Genomic DNA, 26,396 nt, shown 5'->3' with positions numbered 1-26,396 from the left:
TTTATCACTATCACTTTGAACTGTAAACAAAACAGCAATCCAAGGAATGGCACCACATCACCTCTTCTGCAAAGAAAAAGTTCAAAGCCACACTCTGACAATAGAGTCATCATCACAGTCTTCTGGGATTCTATAGTCGTTATCCTGTTTGCTGTTCTCCCTCATGGTGCAACAATCAACTCCGATGTGTGTTGTGCTAGCCTCAAGAAACTGAATAAATAATAAATGACGTCAGCTTGTTTGTCAACAAAAAATGCAAATGAACTTCTCCTTCTCCATGACAATACAAGGCCTCACAATAGTCGGTGCATCTGAGAGGAGCTCACAAAACTTCATTGGAATGTTTTTCCTTATCCATCCCACAGTCTGGATCCCACACCTTTTGACTTTCATTTGTTTGGCCCAATGAAGGATACACGCCATGGGAAGCATACAGGCATGTTGCAGATGTTAGTGATGCATCAAGACACTGACTCCAGTGTCAACCAGTAGTGTGGTACCTTGTGGGAATGTGGGCTCACCAAGTAAGCTGGCATAAGCCCATCACACTGAATGGAGATATGTTCAGAAAATAAGTGTACAGTCAAATGAGTGAGGAATACTATGATGCACTGGCAACCTGCTTTCAGAAGAAAAAAAAATGTATAGCATTACTTATTGATCGTTCCTTGTGTATTTAGGTGGGACTGCAATGTAAACTCTGGATGAAATAATTGATGGTATTGTATAAAACTGATTATTTATGTATTTGAATACTTCTTAGCACTTTTTGCTCTACATGCATATAGTGTAATATTTTTTCAAGAGTTGACCAGAAACATTACTATTTATGGACTGATTTGCCAAGAAATTCCAGTAAAAACTTTTCTGTTCCCAACTTCAAGAAGTTTTTTCACATTTTCTTTTCTAATTTTCAGAAATAAACCTAATTCCACCTTTATTAATTATGTAGAAGTTGAATAATTGGACAGATAAGAAATCCACTCGGCAAGTGGCAGCAGAAGAACACACATACAAAAAGGTTTCACTTATGTAAGCTTTTGGAGCCAGTGGCTTCTCCTTCCAGCAGAAGAGTTGAATGGGAAGGAAGTGTGGTGAATGGAAAGAAACCTGAGAGGTTTAGGACAAGGGGTACAGTTCGGAAAAGTCACCCAGAACTTAACAGACGGTACAAGAAGGAAAGACTGATTGTTGGGGACTGCTCTGGATGAGATTTGAAAAGGTAGAAGACAGGGTAATATCCAAGACAGAAATTACTGCTAAAACATTGTGCATGAGTTACTAAGAGTGAAAAGCTAAGTGCAATATATGTAATAGACGTGGGATGGGGCTGGTGAGTACCGTAGGTGCAACCACAACGGAGGGGTATCTGTTGAGAGGCCAGACAAATGTGTGGTTCCTGAAGAGGGACAGCAGCCTTTTCAGTAGTTGCAGGGGCAACAGTCTGGATGATTGACTGATCTGGCCTTGTAACATTAACCAAAATGGCCATGCTGTTGTGGTACTGCAAATGGCTGAAAGCAAGGGGAAACTACAGCCTTAATTTTTCCTGAGGGCATGCAGCTTTACTGTATGGTTAAATGATGATGGCGTCTTCTTAGGTAAAATATTCCGGAGGTAAAATAGTTCCCAATTCGAATCTCCGAGCAGGGACTACTCAAGAGGACGTCGTTATCAGGAGAAAGAAAACTGGCGTTCTATGGATCGGAGCGTGGAATGTCAGATCCCTTAATCGGGCAGGTAGGTTAGAAAATTTAAAAGGGGAAATAGATAGGTTAAAGTTAGATATAGTGGGAATTAGTGAAGCTCAGTGGCAGGAGGAAGAAGACTTCTGGTCAGGTGAATACAGGGTTATCAGTACAAAATCAAATAGGAGTAATGCAGGAGTAGATTTAAATAATGAATTAAAAAATAACGATGCGGATAAGCTACTACAAACAGCATAGTGAACATATTATAGTGGCCAAGATAGACACAAAGCCCATGCCTATTACAGTAGTACAAGTTTATATGCCAACTAGCTCTGCAGATGACGAAGAAATTGAAAAAATGTATGATGAAATAAAAGAAATTATTCAGATTGTGAAGGGAGACAAAAATTTAATAGTCATGGTTGACTGGAATTCGAGAGTAGGAAAAGGGAGAGAAGGAAACATAGTAGGTGAATATGGATTGGAAAGAGGAAGCCGTCGGTTAGAATTTTGCACAGAGCATAACTTAATCATAGCTAACACTTGGTTCAAGAATCATAAAAGAAGGTTGTAAACATGGAAGAATCTTGGAGGTGCTAAAAGGTATCAGATAGATTATATAATGGTAAGACAGAGATTTAGGAACCAGGTTTTAAATTGTAGGACATTTCCAGGGGCAGATGTGGACTCTGACCACAATTAATTGGTTATGAACTGTAGATTAAAAATGAAGAAGTTGCAAAAAGGTGGGAATTTAAGGAGATGGGACCTGGATAAAATGACTAAACCAGAGGTTGTACATAGTTTCAGGGAGAGCATAAGGGAACAATTGACAGGAATGGGGGAAAGAAATACAGTAGAAGACGAATGGGTAGCTCTGAGGGATGAAGCAGTGAAGGCAGCAGAGGATCAAGTAAGTAAAAAGATGAGAGCTAGTAGAAATCCTTGGGTAACAGAAGAAATATTGAATTTAATTGAAGAAAGGAGAAAATATAAAAATGCAGTAAATGAAGCAGGCAAAAAGGAATACAAACATCTCAAAAATGAGATCGACAGGAAGTGCAAAATGGCTAAGCAGGCATGGCTAGAGGACAAATGTAAGGATGTAGAGGCTTATCTCATGAGGGGTAAGATAGATACAGCCTACAGGAAAATTAAAGAGACCTCTGGTGTAAGGAGAACCACTTGCATGAATATCAAGAGCTTTGATGGAAACCCACTTCTAAGCAAAGCAGGGAAAGCAGAAAGGTGGAAGGAGTATATAGAGAGTCTAAGATGAAATGGGAGATACGATACTGCGTGAAGAGTTTGACAGAGCTCTGAAAGACCTGAGTCGAAACAAGGCCCCGAGAGTAGACAACATTCCATTAGAACTACTGATGGCCTTCGGAGAGCCAGTCCTGACAAAACTCTACCATCTGGTGAGCAGGATATATGAAACAGGCGAAATACCCTCAGACTTCAAGAAGAATATAATAATTCCAATCCTAAAGAAAGCAGGTGCCAACAGATGTGAAAATTACCGAACTATCAGTTTAATAAGTCACAGCTGCAAAATACTAACGCGAATTCTTTACAGACGAATAGAAAAACTAGGAGAAGCCGACCTCGGGGAAGATCAGTTTGGATTCTGTAGCAATGTTGGAACACGTGAGGCAATACTGATCCTACGACTTATCTTAGAAGAAAGATTAAGGAAAGGCAAACCTACGTTTCTAGCATTTGTAGACTTAGAGAAAGCTTTTGACAATGTTGACTGGAATACTCTTTCATATTCTAAAGGTGGCAGGGTAAAATACAGGGAGCGAAAGGCTATTTACAATTCATACAGAAACCAGATGGCAGTTAGAAGAGTCGAGGGACATAAAAGGGAAGCAGTGGTTGGGAAGGGAGTGAGACAGGGTTGTAGTCTCTCCCGGATGTTATTCAATCTGTTTATTGTGCAAGCAGTGAAGGAAACAAAAGAAAAATTCGGAGTAGGTATTAAAATCCATGGAGAAGAAATAAAAACTTTGAGGTTTTGCCGATGACATTGTAATTCTGTCAGAGACAGCAAAGGACTTGGAAGAGCAGTTGAACGGAATGGATAGTGTCTTGAAAGGAGGATATAAGATGAACATCAACAGAAGCAAAACGAGGATAATGGAATGTAGTCGAATTAAGTCGGGTGATGCTGAGGGAATTAGATTAGGAAATGAGACACTTAACGTAGTAAAGGAGTTTTGCTATTTGGGGAGCAAAATAACTGATGATGGTCGAAGTAGAGAGGATATAAAATGTAGACTGGCAATGGCAAGGAAAGCGTTTCTGAAGAAGATAAATTTGTTAACATCGAGTATAGATTTAAGTGTCAGGAAGTCGTTTCTGAAAGTATTTGTATGGAGTGTAGCCATGTATGGATGTGAAACATGGACAATAAATAGTTTGGGCAAGAAAAGAATAAAAGCTTTCGAAATGTGGTGTTACAGAAGAATGTTGAAGATTTGGTGGGTAGATCACGTAACTAATGAGGAGGTATTGAATAGGATTGGGGAGAAGAGAATTTTGTGGCACAACTTGACTAGAAGAAGGGATCGGTTGGTAGGACATGTCCTGAGGCATCAAGGGATCACAAATTTAGCATTGGAGGGCAGCGTGGAGGGTAGAAATCGTAGGGGGAGACCAAGAGATGAATACACTAAGCAGATTCAGAAGCATGTAGGTTGCAGTAGGTACTGGGAGATGGAGCAGCTTGCACAGGATAGATTAGCATGGAGAGCTGCATCAAACCAGTCTCAGGACTGAAGACCACAACAACAAGGGGCTGGTGAAAAATAGACAGGACAGCAAGTGAAAGATGCAGATAAAAAAAATGGAGTGAAGAAAGGAGTAGTTACTGTGAAGAAATTCTGAGACAGATGAAATTAATGTAAATTAAGAACAGGTGGGTGGCAAGAACCAAGGACTTGCTTTAGTGCTAGTTCCCACCTGTGGAATTCTAAGAACCTGGTGCCGGTGAAAGAATCCAGAGGGTGTGAGCAGTGAAACAGGCACCGAGGTCATGACTGTCATGTCGTAGAGTATGCTCTGCAACACTTTATTGTGTGTTGCTGATATACACTTTCTGCCTTTGTCTATTCATCTGAACTGATAACTTCTTTGTAGTCATTTAAAGGGCTGAACAGTGTTTACATAACAGCTGGCATATGACATGTTGTTTCACAGGTGACTATCCCTTTGATAGTATATGTTTTGCCAGTTACAGGGCTGGTATATGTAGTGGTAGGTGGGTGCATTGGGCAAGTCTTGCAGTGGGGCGGTCATAGGTTTAGGAACCATAGGGTTGGGAGATAGGTGCAGAAGGAGCATATTGTCTAACGAGGATAATTCGGGAGATTGGGGGGAAGATGAAAAGCTGTTCAAGGTGTGGTGGGCAGAATCTCGGACATAATGGGTCTCATTGCAGGTCACAGTTTTAGGATGTCATGGCCTTGTTGAAGTAGCTGATTAATACATTCAAGACTAGTGGCAAGTGGTGTGCTCTGAATTGTGTTCTGGAGGGATCAGCAGTATCAGCTTTGCTGAAAAGCAGATTTCCCAGGCCATCGCATCCAATCCTGTTACATACGATGCACTTACCTTTCTACCCTTATTAACTTGTGCATGGTGTTTTAGTCGCTATCTCTGTCTTGCATGTTACCTTGCCATCCAACTTTAAGCTCTCAGGTTTTCACCTCTCATCCGTTGCAGTCCTCAACAATCAGTCTTTTCTTTTCATGCCATCCAGTAAATCTCCCCTGATCTGCAGTTCTGGGTGGCTTCTCTGAACTCTACACCTTCTTCTAAACCTATCCCGTTCTTTTCCTTTTACCACTCTTTCCACTTCAACCCTTCTGCTGCAAGATGGAGCCACTGCCTCCTTAAGTTTGCATCAGTCAAACCTGTTTTGTATGTATGTTTTCCTGCTGCCTCTTTCTGAGTAGATTTCTTATCTATCCAGTTTCATTATGATTTCTGTTGACCATTGCATCATTTATTTCCATAGGCCAGAAGCCATTTCTGTAATAGGTTCATGAGGTAAGAACCTGTACCGATGCTGTTTGTCAATATCTTCTAATCATATTTTATTTTCTCCATGTGTGTTTATTTTTTAATTTTTTAAATGTAACTATGTATTATTGAATTTTGTGGGAAACCAAAGTAATTTACTTCGTTGCACTATATTTTTTCCAGGAGTCTAACAGTGTTAAACTACAGTCTACACTTCTAAACCAAATTCGTATTGTATTTCAAAATGAACTTTTTGTGGCTTGGGTGTCAAAAAATGTTCACATCTCCCTTCGAATTGGTGAGAGACAAAATTATTATATTATTATTTTTTTAAAATAGGTATAGTAATAATGTTATATAGTAAAAGTATATGATCAATTTGAAGACATATAATGTGCTCTAGAAATAGAAATATATGAGCCAAAAATACTCAACTGTGAAACCAAGACCCTTAAATAAAAATCCATTAGAAGTATACTTCCAGTATAATAAATATACAGATGACAGCAACATCTGATTATGCTAATTAATGTAGAAAATGGAAACATTACTTGCAGTGGTGTAAGGTGAGTACACACACTGACCAATTACCTATTGCGTCCATGCTACAGATGGTCTCTCAATTGGAAGAATTAATTTTTTCAAGAAATTGTTGCAGTTCTTACTGATTGTTTGTATGTCAATGTCTGTTAAGTAAGAAGAAATAAAGATTAGCACATTTTGTTAGAATATGAAATAATTAGGATATCCTGTAATAAAAATTTGGTATTCATGCTGTAATTGTGGATTTCCTGATACAGAAAATGCACACTAAGCATATAGTCTAGTGAAGCTTTAATTACACTGGCATTGTATTTTGCTTTTCAACCATTTTTCGATTGAAACTATCCGAAAAGTGAGGTTCAAATTCAGACTCCAATAAATTAAGTCCAACATTTGATTAATTTCAGAGTTGAGGCTCAGTGTGTCTCCAAGAAAATATAATTACATCACTAGCAGATATCTCTGACTAGTTGCTCAATTTCCTTGCTAGTACACATTTGTGTATACAATTTCTATTCTATTGTTTACACACTTTTCCATGGAAGATTGCAATTTTAGTGGCCACAATAGAACATACTCATTGAGCTGCATGGTGCTCACTCCAATGTGCAGTCATTAATGGCTCATTTTGACAAGTTTTTTGATCTGTTCTGAAGTTCCAAGTAATTCTTGCAGCAGACAGTTAAAACCCAAGCACCTCCTCATACTCTGTTCATCTCATGGATGATTCACTTAGAATGGTTGTTCACTTACTGTAACTCATCATAAGGGCATTGTGGGCACTTGTGTTCATTCTGATCTAAAATCAGAGATACTAAGTACAGTGGATGTCAATGTTGAACGAGAAGAATAATTCCTGTTTCTCAAAATAAATGTATATAATCAGAAATTTTTAAATGGGGTAATCCATAAACTAGTTACTTTTGAATACATTATTGGAGTAGCAGTGACCAATGAGTTACAAATATTTGCTATTAAAAACAGTCTTGATCCGGATTTATTTATTAAGGTGGCCGTTTTCGACCACTACTGTGGTCATCTTCAGACCATTGAAGAGGAACCTCTTTCTGCTGGAGAATCACTAGGTTCCTACTCAATGGTCTGAAGATGACCACAGTAGTGGTTGAAACCGGTTACCTTAATAAATAAATCTTGATCAAGACTGTTTTTAATAGTAAATAATTTATAAACTGATTGAAATCTGTGTTCTGTCATCTTTTGAGTCAACCTTGTCCTTACTAGTGTCACAATATGAGCAGGTAATTGTGGATGAAGAGAGTGAAATTTAGTTCACAGAGCTGTGATCTCTGTCAGCAGTAACAATAGCTGAGTCTATCTGAACTTGGGTGACCTATATCGGCTTGTTATTCAGTACTGCTGCAACTCCCTACCAGCCTTCATCAGTAGTATAGGCTGGGGACTGGTGGTGTGCCAGTTCTTAAGAAACCCATGACCAGATCGACATCTACATCTACATGTATATGTACATGGATATTCTATAAATCACATTTAAGTGCCTGGCAGAGGGTTCATCGAACCACCTTCACAATTCTCTGTTATTCAAATCATGTATAGTGCGCGGAAAGAATGAACACCTATATCTTTCCATACAAGCTCTGATTTCCCTTATTTTATTGTGGTAATTGTTTATTCCTATGTAAGCTGATATCAACAAAATATTTTTGCATTCAGAGGAGAAAGTTGATGATTGAAATTTTGTGAGAAGATTTCATTCCAATGAAAAACGCCTTTCTTTTAATGATGTCCAGCCCAAATCCTGTATCATTTCAGTGACACTCTCTCTCATCTTTTGCAATAATACAAAACATGCTGTCCTTCTTTGAACTTTTTCAATGTACTCTGTCAGTTCTATCTGGTAGGGATCCCACATCCCATAGCAGTATTCTAAAAGAGGACGGACAAGCATAATGTAGGCAGTCTCCTTAGTAGGTCTGTTACATTTTCTAAGTGTCCTGCCAATAATACTGTCTTTGGTTATCCTTACCCACAACATTTGCTGTGTGTTCCTTCCTATTTAAGACCTTTATACCTCAGAAATGTAACATGTTGCTCAAATTACTAGCTATGTGAGCAATGGATGATCGTGGCACCCCATAACATCATGGCAGTTGCCGGACCCATATAACAGTGGCAAGTTCAGTTTGGCAATGTGCACTCTTTGCAGCCTCCACCACACAGGTACATCCATTGTGATGCTATATGCAAACCTGAGACATTTGGGTTCAGGAGTCCTCTTTGGTTCAAGTCTTGTGGAGCTGCTGAGATCCTGCGTAGAGTTGAGTATAGCCCTCTTTAACCCATCGATTACATATTCACATGACAGCTGTGTGATCCCAACCAACTACTGAGTAACAGTATCGTAGATCGATAAATTGCCGTCTCAATAGGCCACATTTGTGCTACTATTGAACTCTGACACATAATAGACATTCCCCTTCTTGCACGAGATGTAACACAATTGGCTCACAAATAACTGGCATTCAAACACAAGTTCTGAATGTAAAACCTGCAGTGTAATGTTCTCTTGTTCACACAATGTAGATGGCGTTATTCTTACCTACTTTATGTGGTTACACTGAACTGCTGATCTTATGCACATCAGAGTGCATAGTACATTTCATGACAGTTTGACATTTGTTGATTGCTGTCTTCATAGTGTTGTAGTAGCAAGTCCTAGAAATTATGAAATGCATAGGAAGCTGCAGAACAAATCAAAGCAAAATATGTGCAATGCCAAAGTTAGACACACTCACTATATGCAGCAAGTTGAATGCTATTCTAATGCGGAAGAAACTGTACATATTTGACATATATAATGCAAAACTCAATGCTGTTTTTCAAGCCTTGACATATGAATTAAATGATTTTTTTTTCCTCAACAACAGTTGGCTCTAAAGTTGTCATAAATTACCAACCACAGGCTAGGATCACTGCGTTGGATGTATCTTTCGTAAAACATGTTTCTACTTGTGCTCTGTGAAAAGCATATGCTCTGTTCTGAGGCAGTAGGTTATAATGGGAGTGAGTGTAGGTATAATCTGTACTGCTACCACCATTATTGTTCCAGATTTTTTTAGACATCTTCAGTTTCTAATGCATGATGCCTGTCACACTGAGTGGAATTAATCAATACCCAAGAATGATATTTCAAAATCACAAGGCGATGATAGGCTGAGAAATACGTTTATCACAGTACGTAAAGCCTTGGAGTACATTTTCTGTCACTGGCTGTTAGACTATTTAAAAATGTAGAACACCCATGATAAATATCAATCAGGCTTCTGTAAACACCATAATACAACAACTGCATTAATCAAAATGTCGGATGATGTTAAACATGCTGTGAAAAAGAATATCGGATTTGGGTTCACCTTGTGCAAAAATTAAAAGGTTTTATAATATTTATAACTACAATATTTTTGCACATTTTGAACAAAGGAAGAAAACCACTGATGATGGTGACATTGTGACTGAAACTAGTTAGGGAAAGGAAATAAAATAAATAAAAACAAGTGTTTTGCATCAAGGCAGACTCACAATGCCTTATTGTTGTTTCTTATGGATACATGGGCAAGTGGAAGAGTTTCAAAATAAACTGATTGTATGCCATAAACAGGTGCGAAGCAATGACCACTTACATTTGTGACCACCTGTCAAAAGCCTGAATAACCACCTTTTGCACCACAGACTGCTTTGAGACATGCAGGAAGAGACAGGGATGTGGACCCATGTCACCTCCAGTGTCATGGCCGTCTGTGCTTGGTTGAAGATCTAGTCTACTCAAGGTGGTCCCACAGATTCTCAATTCAATTTATTTCTTGGAGATTTGGGGGGTGGGGGTAGGAGAGTACAATAAACTCATCCTGGTGCTCTTCAAACCATGTACGTACACTCTGAGCTATGTGACATGTTGCTTTTTCCTGACAGTAGATGCCATCGTGCCGAGGAAGAACAAACTGCATGTAGGTGTTGACATTGTGCCCAAGGGTATATGTTTACTTGTGTTGATCCATTTGGTTTTCCGGAACGATAAGGTCCCGAGGGAATGCCACAAAAACATTCTCCTGTGGACCCTTCTGAAGATTGTTGGAGGGTGTTAGCTTTCAGACGTCTGATGCAGACGGAGCATAAAATGTGATTAATCTGAAAAGGCCATTTATTTACCACTCTGGAAATTCAGTTATAGTACTGGTGTTCAAATTCCAGCCTTTGTTGCTAGCGAACAGCAGTGATCTTGGGTGCATTAATCATGTGCCTGCTGTAGAGGCAGTAATGTTCCTGGAGTGGTCATTGAGGAGACACTGTTTGTAGCCCCTTGATTCATTTGGACAGTTGGTTGCTGAACAGTTGCATGTCTATTTGCCCATAAACATCTCTGCAGCTGTCATGTACTCCTGTGATCTCTGGCCTGTGGGGTGCCATATTTGCCTCAGCACCGATTTTGGATAGTGCTATTTTGTCATGCATGGTTTACTTTAACCATAGTGGCACATGAAAGTTTACAAACTTAGCTGTTTCAAAAATACTTTCACCCTTTGCCTAAAAGCCAATGATCATTCTGTTTTGGATGTCAGGCAAATCACTCTGTTTCCACATTATGACAATGATTGCACTATTTTCCCTGTCATGTGAACACACTTATAACACTCCACTGTTAGTGCTGCCACCTGCTGTCTGTGAGTGGTTATTGCTAGTTAATGTTGAATGTGGGTAGTGGTCACATTAATGTGACTGGATTGCGTATTTGTCACTTTCCCCTGATGAGTCAACTTCTTATACATATTTGATTCCTTCTAGAGTGTAGAGACTTGGTGTGCAATGACTTCTACAAGTTGTTGTAGAGCCATTCTGCTAGTTGTCAGGATGGTGCTGGGTTCTCCCACTTGGGGGTTGTGAATTTGATTTATTGGTGAGAACCATCAGAGACTTTTGGAAGAGTAATGTGGCTGCAGCAAGACAAACTCTTTATTGCACCAAGAAGCTTAATGCAGCTACAGGTACATGCCCTCATCTGCAGCCTGGCATCAACCCACAATTTCTGTGTATTGATGCAGTAGAGATAGTGTCCTTGAACTTACACACGTCACTGGTCCCCAGCATGTTGACTTGCTCCTGATAAGTTGCAGCATTCCTGCTGGTCATAATGATTGCGTTAAGCCCAGCTGGCGCGGTAGACTTGGCAATATGCAAGGCCAGCTGGCTGCCAGTATGGGGCGGTGGAGGGATCCGGGTAAGAACCCCAGACTTACATCTGGCTGGATTTTCAATGTCAGGGAGGGCCTTGGAAGTCAACCCTCAGCCCTTCTGACAGCAGCTGCACTTTCTTATCAGGTGGTCTTGTCAGGCTGATGGCAGAGCAGCACTGACATCATGGCAGAGGCCATCATGATGACAGTTGATAAATCAGTGACTCTGATCCAACTGAAGATCATCTCGGCCAGACAGACAGTATTTATATGTCCCGGAGCAGGACTGTTCTGGTGTTACAGCTGCTAAAATTGTGTAAACTGCGTGCCAAAGTGCTTTGCAGTTTCAGTAATCACCTCAAAAGGCAGATGGTGACACTTGGTGAGAGCTATGGGATAACTCTGGGTCAATATATAGCTGCAAGGAGGCCTGCTTTATGCCACTGTGCCCATTTGTCTAGACTTGGGTCTTTACAGTACTGCTGCCATACACTTTTTAAATGAAAAATAGCTAACACATTGTTAGTAAGACTGATGTTTATGAAATACTATGCATTCATTATAATATCTATAATCATTATTATTATTATTTCTTTCTTATCTCGGACATTATGCCTGGTCAAAAGTAGAAATTATTATTATTATTATTATTATTATTATTATTATTATTATTTACTAATCTGGCAGTGAACATATTGCAGAGATTATTATATCTTTAGTAGTAGTAGTAGTAGTAGTAGTAGTAGTAGTAGTAGTTGTTGTTGTTGTTATCACCATCAATATGTACTGCCCATCTACTGTTCATATTGTAGTGTTAACTCACAAAAGATGTCTTCTTAGATGTATAAGAGGGATAGCAGCCCCTAATCTTGTTGGGTAAAATAAATGCACAAACAAAAGAAAAAAGTTGTCAGTGCTACAGTATCATTGGAGACCAAAAAGAAGAGACTATCAGTTTCAACATCATAAAAGAAAAATGCTATATAATCTACCTCCAGAGAAAGAAACAAGAATCCAAAGACAAGAAGAGTATAACAAATGAATGAAATCTGAATCACTTGTAAACTGAGTAAAAAATTATGATGCTTCTAACAAAATTGTGTAAAAATCACTATTTCTCATCTTGAATTGCATGAACTGTATGATTCTAAACCATTGAAGAGTAAGATGACAACCTTTGAAAATAGTGAAGCAAATAATTTGTCAAGACATTGTGAACCAAAGGCCAGAACTAGGGTTGACAGTACTTGTCAGTTATTAAAACCAGATAGCATATGGTACACTGACACAAATGTAGAAACAAACTGCCATCACACACCAGGCATGTAACTTTTAACAGACGTGTTAATAACTTTCTAAAATTAATATATTTATAAATTACAGTGAATCATTCTGTGAGATACTTGAGCTTTGTTGCTTTATCATCTTAAGATCAGCATACTATTGTAATCAGGTGACAGAAATTTTACCAGTATTCAGGTCTTGATTTGGAGTTCTCTGAAAAATATGGTGTGCATCATGGAAAGGTAATCCAAGATGGGCCATTTAATTTACACAAAATTGTGAAATACCAGAGCAAGATGAGACATTGGTAAAGGCAAGGCCACTCCCAGCAAGGGGTGGGACAGAGCAGCTGCCACCATCTTTTCCACTCTTTCCTCCCTTAGGAAAAAAATATGATCTTCGCAATCCTAACTTTGACTCACCACGTAGACAGATGTCTCAGTCCAATACCAGTTTGAAGTCAGAACATGTAATGCATATTCACTGGTTACAAGAGCATTCAGAACCATTTGTTGCTATTCTCGTATGGCAGATGGCTTTAGGTCCTAAACAGCTTTGTACCTCCAATTCATATTTTTCGTCATGTTATCAGTGTGTCAAAAACTGCTGAAATGTAAATGTAGAGTTTGCACATGAAACTAAATGTTGCCATTCCGACAACTTAAAATGTGTACAAATCTCATACCAATTATAGACTATCAGTTAAGAAAATTGTAGGTAGTAAGTCTCTTGTTATGAAGGGCTTTTTTTTAGTATGCTTGGTTTTGACTTTTATTGTATAAGAAATTGTGAGTGGTTCCCCCACAAATGTAATATGAGATCCCCTCTGCCCCAAGCACAGATCCTGGGAAAGATAAAGGTGAGACTGGTGGGTGGCTGCTATATTGGGCAGCACACACGTGGAAGTGATTAAATACAGCAGCATGTTTTTAAGTTTAAAATTGTATGTCTGCTTCACGTGGGCTGTAAAAGATGTAAAATACCTGAAGAATGTTCCATAATGAAAGTTCTTTCTCATTTCATGAAGGTGGCATGACTTTCAGTTTTTATTGTAAAACAGACAGTACAAAAGATTCAGAAATTATTGTAAAAAAAGGGGTTGTGTGGGTGGGAACATGTTAAGAAAAACAGGAATGTGGCTAGAAATATATCCAAAAAGTCTGATTAAAGTAATTGAAAGTGACTGTACTTACTAAAATTTTTTGTATAATGAAAGTTCTTACATTGTTATAGCAATCAAAACATTTAGCTATAAATGGGAGAAAATGTCAAATAAATGGAAGCATCTTAAAATTCTGCTGGTCAGTAAGGGCAGAGTTCAGTGTGCACTGTTTGTGGAATAAAACAGAATGGAAGGAATACACACAGTGAATGCCATATGCAAAATTCTGAAAAAGTGTCTCCTACAAGTCTATGAAGAGAGAAATGTGAGCAATTGAGGACAAGACAATGAAATTTGAGGCTGCTGTTTCTGCCTCTGCATAGGAAAAACTGACAGTGTAATTCTGCTTCACATTTAAATAATGTCATATATAAAATTTCACGTGTTACAAACTGAGCGTTTTTGGAGTTGCTCTGTATTGCAATCTGAAGTAAACATTGAATTAAAACTCTCATTTATGGGTTTTAGGTGAATGAAATGCACTTCATTATGATTTTTTTTTCAAAATTTCAGTGTTATCATTTGATGTTTGTATATTCCAAACCTATTGTAAGTGTTAATTTTACAAATTAATGCTGCATTTGTTAAGAACTGTCAGAGAATGCTGGGAATTGAAGATGAATGTTCTACTGCAGAGAAAAAAGGTGAATAATAAAATATGTGAAGATTAATGTGTCATTTACAAAATATCAGTTAGATTTATGTAGCACATTTGAATTTAGAGTCCAGTGAATTCAGTTGTAACATGCATAAGAGGCTACATTCAATCCTCTTGATATGAAAATAATTTGGAAGTAAGTCAACAATCATTCTGATAAGAAAGTGAACTAAATAAGGCTTTGTACACAGGATAATCCAGTTTGGGTGTAATGCTTTTAATTGTTTGAGACTCACGATAGTACATGATTTCTTGTAATATGGATCCACAGCCCCTATAAATTGTTTAAATGAGGTCACGTTTGCTTTTAGCTGTAACTGTTTTATTGCTGTATTGTAAATTTGGGTTTTGTGCCATTTTCAAAAATCCACAAAGATGCAAAGATTACAACAATGTAAAGACCCAATGTCCGTGGAGTAACATATGAATATATTATGGAATAATTGGACATCAGATCTGTATGTTTTATTATGTCTTTGTGGATGCTAGAAAATGGCACAAAATCGAAAGCTGCAGTAGCACACTAAAATGTTACAGTTGAAAGCAAACATAGCATCATTTAAATTTAAAAAAATGAAAGTACATTATTGCATTAAATTGGAAAACAATGAAAATAGTGACATGTAAATGTATTTAATAAAAATAAAATAGCTTTGCAATCATATTTCAGTAAAAGAAGAATACGACTTTCTTTTATGTTTCAGATTCTCTGGAACCTTCTTATGAAGTTGGTTATGTGGAAAATTTCACTGAAGTAATTGTTAATGACATTCCAAGCCATTCTCTCTCTTCACAAGTGCAGGTGACACAACCATCTTTAGGACCAAGTAGTGGTATTTCTTCTGTACCAGAAGTTGAAGACAATAGTGAAAGTGGAACAGCACATTTCAGACCAGCAACTACTCTTTGGAACTCTGTCAGAAAACTGGGGTCATTTCTCCAGGCATCTGCAGCTGAAGAGGAAGTGATTGATGTGCCTCTAAAGAATTCCATTAACAATTCAAAAATACAGAAATCCATTGTGTATAAAGATGATCAAACATACTTGTATAGACTTCAGTTACTTCATTGTAGTGTAGACTTGGTAGAAACTAATTACCAGGATGAACTATTTTCCCAGCCATACAATGTATTTGTATATGAAACAGACTTTCCAAGAACAGATTCAGTGCATCCAGAATCTGTAATATGCAAGCTGTCAGTTGTACCATTCCAACAAAAGGTGGTGAAAGAATATGCTAACCTGTCTTTACCTGTAGAGGAAAACAAGGGAGGTACTAAAATAACATCAAGAAACTGTCTCTTTGTGAGACTTGTGTGTTTGGAGTGTGTTATGCGAAATGCTTCTGAGAGCATAAGGACTCGTGTAATAAAAACAGCTTTGAAGACCATTCACAGACCTTTATTTGTCAGTGAAATTGTCATGCATACTTTAAATGTTTTGCCCGGGTCAAGGACTACATTAGAAATGTTGCCTGTGGACAATAGTTCACATGTTACTGAAATTCACTTATCTGCTATTGACAGTGTGGTAAGTAGTGGGTTTTCCTTTTTATTACAGTGATGTCTCAGCAGAGTCACAACTTTTATCCATAAAAAGCTATTTATTTTATGTATTTTTTCCAGAACAGCTATTTAAGTACAAAAATAAACTCTCTGAATAAAAAATTAATCATCCCTGTATGCTTGCACAGATGAATTGTTAAGCCTTTACAATAGCACAATGATTGAGTCACACACTCAATTGCACAAACACTGCCTCTATTAGTGATTTGTGACATATTTATGTTTCAAGCAGACATTGTATGTAAACGTTGGTAAATCTAAGGGTGCAAAAGGAGTGGCAAAAAGAGACAATCATTTTTGTCTTACCTATGGCCAAATGGTCTGTGAAGTTGCTGAATTTGTTGGTGTTTTGTGGTGGACTGTTCAATGTGTCTACAAGCAGGAGTGTAACATATGTGGCCACGAAACACATCAGAATTGTGGTTGAGAAAGATACTGAATGAGGGAGAATGGAGGTGCATTTCATGGCCTGTGAATCAGAATCGCTTCCAAACCCGACAGGATTTGCTGCAGACAGAGGATGAAAGTCCATCCCCACCTATCAGCAGGAGAATATTATGATAGGAACTGCAATGAGAGCTTGGAGTGGGTCACCTCGCAAGAGGCCATTGCTCTCACAGAGATGTAATGCTACGCATCTTAGTAGGCTAGAGAAAGCGTTGAAAGTGGATAGTAGCTGACTGCCAGAACTGGGTATAATCTGACAAATCACATTTTCGCCCCTATTGAAATGACATATGTTCATGACGAAATGAATCTTTTAGTTAAAAAAAATAAGTAAATAAATCCTAAGGTGGGCGGCTCACTGAGGTGACAATTGACATGAACAAGCATGTTCATTTAAACATTCAGAATTACCAGGTGTTGCCTTTCAGTCAACATCTGCATGATAAGTATTTTATTGATACCAAAGTTTTTCAAGACAATAGTAAAGTTCTATGGGTTGAAAGAATATGTGACTGTTTTTCTGAACACTCACCCACCACAAATTTTTTGATTGGCATGCTAAATCAATTGACTTAAACCCCATAGAACATCTTAGATTAGATTAGATTATTTTTTCGTTCCATAGATCCGTGTTGAGGAGATCCTGGTGGATGTGTAACATGACTTAAAAAAAGAAGCTGAAATAACAATACTAATAGTATGAATATATACAATACATCATTTGTTTCTATTAAAAAACTCATCAATGGAGTAGAAAGAGTTGGCCACTAGTAAGTCTTTCAGGCTCCTTTTAAACTGATCTTTATTTGTAACTAAATTTTTTATGTTTGCTGGCAAATTATTGAAGATGAGTGTTCCTGAGTAGTGGACCCCTTTTTGAACTAAAGTAAGTGCTTTTAAGTCCTTGTGCAGATCATTTTTGTTCCTGGTATTGTATGTATGAACTGAGCTGTTTGTTGGAAAAAGAGATAATTATTTAGGACAAATTTCATTAAGGAGTAAATATACTGAGAGGCAGTAGTTAGTATACCCAGTTCTTTGAAGAGGTTTCTACAAGACGTCCGTGAATTTACTCCACAAATAACACGCATTACATGCTTTTGGACTCTGAAAACTTTTGTTTGACTTGAAGAGTTACCCCAAAATATTATACCACATGACATTATGGAATGAAAGTAGGCAAAGTATGCAAGCTTTTTCACTTTTATGTCGCCTATGTCTGTTAACATTCGAATTGCAGATACAGATTTGTTAAGGCGTTTCCGCAGTTCTGTGGTGTGCTCCTCCCAACTGATTTTATTATCAAGTTGTAATCCCAGGAATTTAAGACTGTCAACCTCTTCTATCTGCTCTTCTTCGTACTTTATGCATATGCTGGGTGGAAACCTCTTACAGGTTCTGAATTGCATATGGTGAGTCTTTTCGAAGTTTAATCTCAGTGAGTTGGCTTTAAACCATTTATTAACATCCATGAAAATATCATTAGCAGATCTTTCTAGAACTACACTCGACAAACTATTTATTGCAATACTTGTGTCATCTGCAAACAAAATGAACTCTGCTTCTGGCAGTGTAACTGATGAGACATCATTAATGTACACAAGAAAAAGGAATGGCCCTAAGATGGATCCTTGTGGGACACCACATGTTATTTCTTCCCATTATGATGATGACTGATGACTTAATTCTCTAGTCCCTTGCACTGACACCCTTTGTTTCCTGTTAGCGAGGTATGACTTGAACCATTTTGCAGCACTGCCCGTGACACCATAGAATTCTAATTTATTTAAAAGGATGTTGTGATTTACACGATCGAATGCCTTTGACAAATCACAGAAAGTACCTGCTGCTTGTAACTTGTTATTTAATGAATTAAGTACATTTTCACTTTAGGTGTAAATAGCCTTTTCGATATCGGAACCCTTCAGAAATCCAAACTGTTTTTTGATAATATGTTATTTGTGGTCAGATGGTTGAGAAGCTGCCTGTACGTCACTTTTTCCAAAATTTTTGAGAATGCTGGCAAAAGTGAAATCGGTTTGTAGTTTGATGGCGTCTCTTTATCCCCTTTCTTGAATAGAGGCTTAACATCTGCATATTTCAGCCAGTCAGGAAATGTCCCAGTTATAATTGACTGGTTACACAAGTAACTTAGAATCGTACTAAACTCACAAGAACATTCCTTGATTAACTTTGTTGATATTTCATCGTAACCACTAGAACGCTTTGTTTTTTAAGATTTTATTATGTAAGTTATTTCTTTTGGTGAAGTGAGTGACATCTTCATGTACCTGAAGCTATTTGTAAAGGCTAGTTTCAGATATTCAAGGGCATTATTTACTGATCCTGACAATCCCATTCTATCAGTAATGGATATAAAGTACGTGTTAAATAGATTTGCCACACTATGCCCATCGGTTACTAATGTGTCATCTACCCTTAGTGCTATTTTCTTCTGCCCCTTTCTGGTTTTACCAGTCTCTTCTTTCACAATATCCCATATTGTTTTTATTTTGTTCCCTGACATTGCTATCTTCTCGTAGTGCATTTGTTTAGATATCTGAATTACTTTTTTTTAATATTTTACAGTATTCATTGTATTTAGCTAAATCATTAGCATTGGAGTTATTCTTGGTTGACAGATACATTTTACTTTTTGTCTTACAGGAAATCTTTATTCCTTGTGTGATCCATGGTTTTATTATGGACTTCTGTTTAATTTGAGTAACTTTTAGAGGAAAACAGTTTTCAAACATGGTACTGACATTGTTCATGAATGTGTTATATTTTTCATTCATGTCATGAGCACTATAAACATCTTTCCAGTTCATATCTTTGAGCAGTTTTCTAAAACACTCAATTTTTTGTTGAGTGAATATTCTCCTGTACTCAGATTTAGTAGTCTTGATAATCTGCTTAGAATTTACATGTAAAACAAGGAGCTGCATGTCATGATCTGATAGTCCATTTACTACAGGTTTTATTATATGATTTTGTTCCTTTGATTTGTCTATAAAAATGTTATCAATGGCTGTCCTTGAGGATTTAGTGAACCTAGTTGGAAAGTTTACAGTGTGAGTTAGATTGAAAGACAACATTACTAACTGCAGTAAATGTTTACTGGCAAATTGCGTTAGAAAATCTGTATTAAAGTCACCAGCAATCAAAATTTCTTTGTTTCTTCCTGTTAAATAACCCAAAAGAGCTTCTAGATGATTTATGAATAGATTATAATTTCCTGCAGGTGCTCGGTAAATAGTTACTATTATATAGGATCTGTTGTGGAACTCTACTTCTGTTACACATGCTTCTAGATGCTGATCTAAACAGAATTTATTAATGTCAATGTTCTTGAACTTATGGCAGTTTTTAATAAGTGTGGCAACTCCTCCTTCGTCCATATCTACTCTGCAGAAGTAGGAAGAATCCTGAAATGTCTAACATATCCGTACCAGTGGTCACTTGATGTTCAGAGAGGCAGATTATGTCAATTTGTTAGATGAATTCATTTCACTGATACAAATGAGTAGTTCCTCAACTTTATTTCTGAGTCCCGGAATGTTCTGGTGTGGGACATGATGGAACAGTGGATGAAATGCTTACATCAGCATCCTTGCAATTTGGTGGAACTGTGGGATCAAATCCTCAATGAGTGCCTTAACCTGATGTGCCAGACCTGCATCATGTTGTGGATTCCTTGCTAACCAAATCTAGATGGTTATCAAGGCCAGTAGTAGAATTATACAGTATTAAATGATGATTATAATGAGTTCTCTAGGGGTGACTATTTATTTATTTATTTATTTATTTTTTTTTTGTCCAGTGAACTTGATACTGTAGCTTAATGGGTCATATGCTAGAATCTTTCTTGCCCAGTGTTCATACCTAAGAGCATATAGCATTATGAATGCTAGTAATGAATGGGGAGGTTGGTGCAGCTTTGGCAGAAAAATTTGTTCTTCACAAGCAATTCAGTTGGAACAGCTACTATCTTTGAACTTGTGTAGATAAGTTTCATTGCTCTCTCTACAAATAGATTCTAATACCTTGATGTATTTCTTAAGAAAGAACCAAGATAGTATGACAAACTATATTGTCATGAGGTACAAATGGTCATTATGAGAATGTGTATTTTTCAGTATTGGAGTGGTTTAATGAAATGGCAAAGTTCTTAGACAAATAAGCTTTTCTGCCACCTGTCTGAAAAATTAGGGAAAAAAGTAACCAAATGCCCATATTTTATGAAATTGTGAAATACATCAAACTTCAGAGACTTAATGAGACTGAGGGAAATAGCTGCAGTAAATGTTGTTCATTTTCAGTTAAAATGGCAATGGAAATATTAGTAAATAACTTAAGTTGTAAATTTTAGTGACACTAGGATGTCCCAGTCGATCAGAATTTGTAATTGGGAATTTTGTTCTCACCAAATGGAAGGGTAATTGGATGCAGTAATTGATAGAAGTTTTATGAAGGTTAATAACATATTCTTGAATGGCTTCGAATGTGGAACATTATACATAAAAGTCAATGAAGTAACAGGGTCTAACACAACTTTAATTTTACTATGGCTCAGGTCATCATATATTCCATTGCAGATAGAATTATTTAATTCGTAAATTGAATTGTTATTGGCATTAAGGCCTTTAAAGCTAACCTGCTTGTATAAAGAACATCCACTGCAGAGCTAGAAAGTACTTACCAAATTTCATTTGTTTCCCATAATGTTTGTTAGTGAAATACGGCAGATACAACAATGTACAAACTCGAGGAGGTAGATAGTTTTTGTCCTCCTCCTCAGACCAGGAAAGGATCAAGCATGCTCCCCAGTAGTTATTGAAGTGTAATCTTCTTTTTGGAAGACCTTGGGTCATATGAGATACCATTGTCTGGTCTGAATCCTAGAGATCAATATGGATGCATGAGGTATTAATCTACCAACAACAACAAAACGGATGGCATATTGTCAGCAGGCTTTCCTTCAGTGACAGAAAATACAGTGGGCATAGTTTTCAACAAAGAAAAGGGGCGTAAAACTACATGATGACACTACCTGCGTATACTCGCACAATTATTCAAAATTCAACATTTTTAGGTGCATATACACTCCTGGAAATTGAAATAAGAACACCGTGAATTCATTGTCCCAGGAAGGGGAAATTTTATTGACACATTCCTGTGGTCAGATACATCACATGATCACACTGACAGAACCACAGGCACATAGACACAGGCAACAGAGCATGCACAATGTCGGCACTAGTATAGTGTATATCCACCTTTCGCAGCAATGCAGGCTGCTATTCTCCCATGGAGACGATCATAGAGATGCTGGATGTAGTCCTGTGGAACGGCTTGCCATGCCATTTCCACCTGGCGCCTCAGTTGGACCAGCGTTCGTGCTGGACGTGCAGACCGCGTGAGACGACGCTTCATCCAGTCCTGGAGATCTTGCTGGCCAGGGTAATTGACTTACACCTTCTAGAGCACGTTGGGTGGCACGGAATACATGCGGACGTGCATTGTCCTGTTGGAACAGCAAGTTCCCTTGCCGGTCTAGGAATGGTAGAACGATGGGTTCGATGACGGTTTGGATGTACCGTGCACTATTCGGTGTCCCCTCGACGATCACCAGAGGTGTACGGCCAGTGTAGGAGATCGCTCCCCACACCATGATGCCGGGTGTTGGCCCTGTGTGCCTCGGTCGTATGCAGTCCTGATAGTGGCGCTCACCTGCACGTCGCCAAACACGCATACGACCATCATTGGCACCAAGGCAGAAGCGACTCTCATCGCTGAAGACGACACGTCTCCATTCGTCCCTCCATTCACGCCTGTCGCGACACCACTGGAGGCGGGCTGCACGATGTTGGGGCGTGAGCGGAAGACGGCCTAACGGTGTGCGGGACCGTAGCCCAGCTTCATGGAGATGGTTGCGAATGGTCCTCGCCGATACCCCAGGAGCAACACTGTCCCTAATTTGCTGGGAAGTGGCGGTGCGGTCCCCTACGGCACTGCGTAGGATCCTACGGTCTTGGCGTGCATCCGTGCGTCGCTGCGGTCCGGTCCCAGGTCGACGGGCACGTGCACCTTCCGCCGACCACTGGCGTACTGTGGAGACCTCACGCCCCACGTGTTGAGCAATTCGGCGGTACGTCCACCCAGCCTCCCGCATGCCCACTATACGCCCTCGCTCAAAGTCCGTTAACTGCACATACGGTTCACGTCCACGCTGTCGCGGCATGCTACCAGTGTTAAAGACTGCGATGGAGCTCCGTATGCCACGGCAAACTGGCTGACACTGACGGCGGCGGTGCACAAATGCTGCGCAGCTAGCACCATTCGACGGCCAACACCGCGGTTCCTGGTGTGTCCGCTGTGCTGTGGGTGTGATCATTGCTTGTACAGCCCTCTCGCAGTGTCCGGAGCAAGTATGGTGGGTCTGACACACCAGTGTCAATGTGTTCTTTTTTCCATTTCCAGGAGTGTATTTTGATGTTTTAGCAGGGGAATGGTATCCTTCAAGGCAATATTTTTTGTGGAACCATTTTTACTGTTATCATAATAATGTATAACTCTTACTTCAAGGAGCTTGGAACAATGTTCAAGATTTGTGGATGGTTTTGCAGTTTCTTGTTCCTCTTCCAGCTGTACAACAGCGATTTGCCAACAGACACTCACACTTAGGAAGTTGGAATATGGACTGGCAATATTGATTTTAGATTTTCTGTTGATAAGTGTGTGTGTGTGTGTGTGTGTGTGTGTGTGTGTGTGTGTGTGTGTGTGTGTGTGTGTGTGTGTGTGTTTTATCATCAAGTTCTGGCTAGATTATGGATGTACAATTTATGGTTCACTGAGTACATTATACTTTAAGACTATTGACACTATCCACCACAAGGAAAAGAGACGGTCATGATCAGATGCTTGGCCTCTATACTGAGGTTGTGGCTCTGCTGCACTTCATCCAGTGCAAGTTCTTCAATATGTGTCGGGCAATACTGGTTCTTCATTGTTCCAGTATCATTGTCATACCAAACCATTGTTCACCATGCTATGGAAATCACCTTTATATATTGTTATTGAGTGGTGAGGTTACTTGTGATTCATACAAAACATGATCTAGTGGAACCATTTCTAACCCAGAATTGGAGTCAACTGCTGCCTTAGCATCCTCAATATTCATTTATCATCCTGACTCACTGTACATGACACAGAATATAGTAGCCAGAATCAAATACGGCCAGCCGAGTGCATTGACAGTGAATTGCTTTTAAACATGGAAAGACAGCAACAGCAAAATGGACAGTGAAGGCAACGTGACAGAATGACAAGTCCAGAGAGTGAACCAAAGGGAGAGCTTAGACGGAGCAGTATCGAGGAGCAAAACGAGTGCAATGACTAATGCAAGAGTGCAATCAGAACATGACTTGTGATTCTTTAGCTCATAAATTTATTGTGCTGTGAGGCTCAATGCTATGATAACATATGCTTAATTTTTACATAGTTATGGTAATTAAAACACTTTGTATTGTGACTGGTTTTAACATGCTATATGCTGCCACAGCAGACAAAAAGGACTACTGCAGCACTGTGTGTTTTTAGTCAAACTCGGCTACCTCCTGCCCCCCTACTTTGATAAATATATCTGCGCAAACACACATGCACTCCCCCCCCCCCCCTCCCCCCTCCTCCAACCCTCCCCACACACACCAAAATCAGTTTCACATTGTAAGTTCACAAGTTCTGGAGTCTCCCCTTTTAATGATGTAGGTTCTTATTAAGTTCACTCTTGAGCTGAATTTTTTACACTTAACAAAGCAGCATGTAATTGCTCCTTTCACCCTTATGTCAATGATGACACATTACACTAAGGACTCCATGGGATGGCAAATTAATTGGGGAACTACCTCGAACTATAAGTACTCACCTGAAACTCATAACTTATGGGGAGTGTTTGGAGGTGGTTCCCGAGTTTGCACATTAATGTTGTACCACATGCAATAGGATTGAAATCAGTTGACCTACGAAGCTGCACAAGGACTTTGATGTCCAGTGAGAATTGCTAAAACCATTCTGATGCAATAAAAAAAGTGGTGAGATGGTGCACGTCTTGCTGAAGATACAGGCTACCAACTGTGTGCTGTAAGTGAATAAATGAATACATTCAGTTGGACAGCAGATTTATGTATTTTTACTCAGTGTGAAAGACTGTGGGGGCACATATCAGGGTTCTTATTCATCCTGTATGAACTGCAGTGCACAAGAATGCTTCCACTACTTACTGAAGTAGCTCCTATTGGAAAGTGTACAACTTGTCTGTCCAGATGACATTTTCCTATTCTCTGAGCATCTAGTGGCAGTATTGCTGCACCAGTGAAAAACTTTGTCATGTGGCGTGCAGCAAGCTTAGTTATACATATGGTGCAATGATTTCTGAATTTTAGGATGGTATGATTGCTGAATAGTTGTTGTATTCATCCGTTGTTGAATTTGTGATTTATATGGTGCTTTGTGTCCTCTTTAAATGTTGTTGTAATATGTGATAGCAAATGGTGACCCCTGTCATCAACATGTTGCCAGTGGCAATATTTATGGTTACACACTTGACATAGTAGCATATGAAAAGTGCCCATATGACCTTTGGTCACTCATGGTCTTGCTGTGATCTGGTGCCGATACTTTGCACGTTGCCCACCATGCACTTGACTATCATACCAATGTTCCGTATGAGGTCTAATGATAGTCCAAGCACTTAATGTACTAAACTACTGCATTTGCTATGGGCATAGGTCCTCTCTCTCTTGAAAATAGTAGTTTCCTCTCATTCATTTGCTTGTGAGTGTACTAACATATCATCAAGCATAAGAAAGGCAGTTAGCTGAAAGACCAAAGTGTCTTCCTACTCTCACTGACAGAACCATCTTGAGAGGAGGAAGTAGTCCAGTTGTATTTAAAAGACATTAATCATGAACAGAGTTACTGGTTTGCAAAATCACTGTGATACCCTGGAATTGAGATTTCACAAGGAAAACTTACACTTCATGGAATGAGATAAATTTGTAGCAGACAGGAATGACCCCTATAGTGCAGTGCAAGTTGTGTGGTTTTCATACGTAATTTTGTAATGCTCTCAAAGTGTTTCCACATCAGCCACCAGATTCAATGTACATATGACAATTGCATGCTTACTCTCTGAAGTTTTTCATTCCGTTGTCAATTAGTTACAGAACTACATTTGCCTACTGAATTTTCTAGTTGCCCGGTCAGTTGTACTTTCATGTAAAATGCCTCGATCTAGTATTCATTGTTAACAAACTCCCTGTGCAATTGAGTAAATTGTTTACCAATTCTGATGTGAAGAGTCTCTTTCACTATGTTGGCAGCTAATAGTACTCATGCAATAATTTGTGTGGACAATGACAGACACAAGGTCAGTCTGACACTGGTGATCTCGACGTGATAGAATTAGCCACATTATATAACAGGAAGGATGCGTTCGACATGACAGAGGCATGAATGGAAACTGTGCCTTCAGTCTCAGGACTCGCCATGCATTTGCTATCTATGATTTGCACAAGTGGAAGTGAATTTTCACTATGGCAAAATTACCGTGGATGCAACCAAATTCATAGCAAGCCAGGTGGATCAGAAATATGTAGTGGAGATCAAAGATGTGATCACCATTCCACCTATATCAGACACATATGAAAATTTAATAACAAACTGATGTGAAGGGTTTCTGCTTCACAGGAAGGATGAATTAGATGAGTCATAACCCAAGAAGACATTGGCAAGATACGACCCTCACA

The 26,396-nt window shown here is 38.8% G+C and overlaps 1 protein-coding gene across 1 annotated transcript in view; it reads left to right on the top strand.

Annotated features, from left to right (window-relative positions):
- LOC126326481 (peroxisome biogenesis factor 1-like) overlaps positions 1-26,396 on the top strand; it is a 392,188-nt gene that overhangs the window by 51,650 nt on the left and 314,142 nt on the right. Inside the window, exons 3-4 of the mRNA XM_049995644.1 lie at positions 5,904-6,018; positions 15,279-16,105. Of these exons, the coding sequence (XP_049851601.1) occupies positions 5,904-6,018; positions 15,279-16,105 (942 nt within the window). The remainder of the gene's footprint in view (positions 1-5,903; positions 6,019-15,278; positions 16,106-26,396) is intronic.

This window comes from Schistocerca gregaria, chromosome 2 (assembly GCF_023897955.1).
Source record: "Schistocerca gregaria isolate iqSchGreg1 chromosome 2, iqSchGreg1.2, whole genome shotgun sequence".
NCBI lineage: Eukaryota > Metazoa > Arthropoda > Insecta > Orthoptera > Acrididae > Schistocerca > Schistocerca gregaria.
Note: the sequence above shows the minus strand (reverse complement) of the source record. Positions and strands in the feature narration are given on the sequence as shown.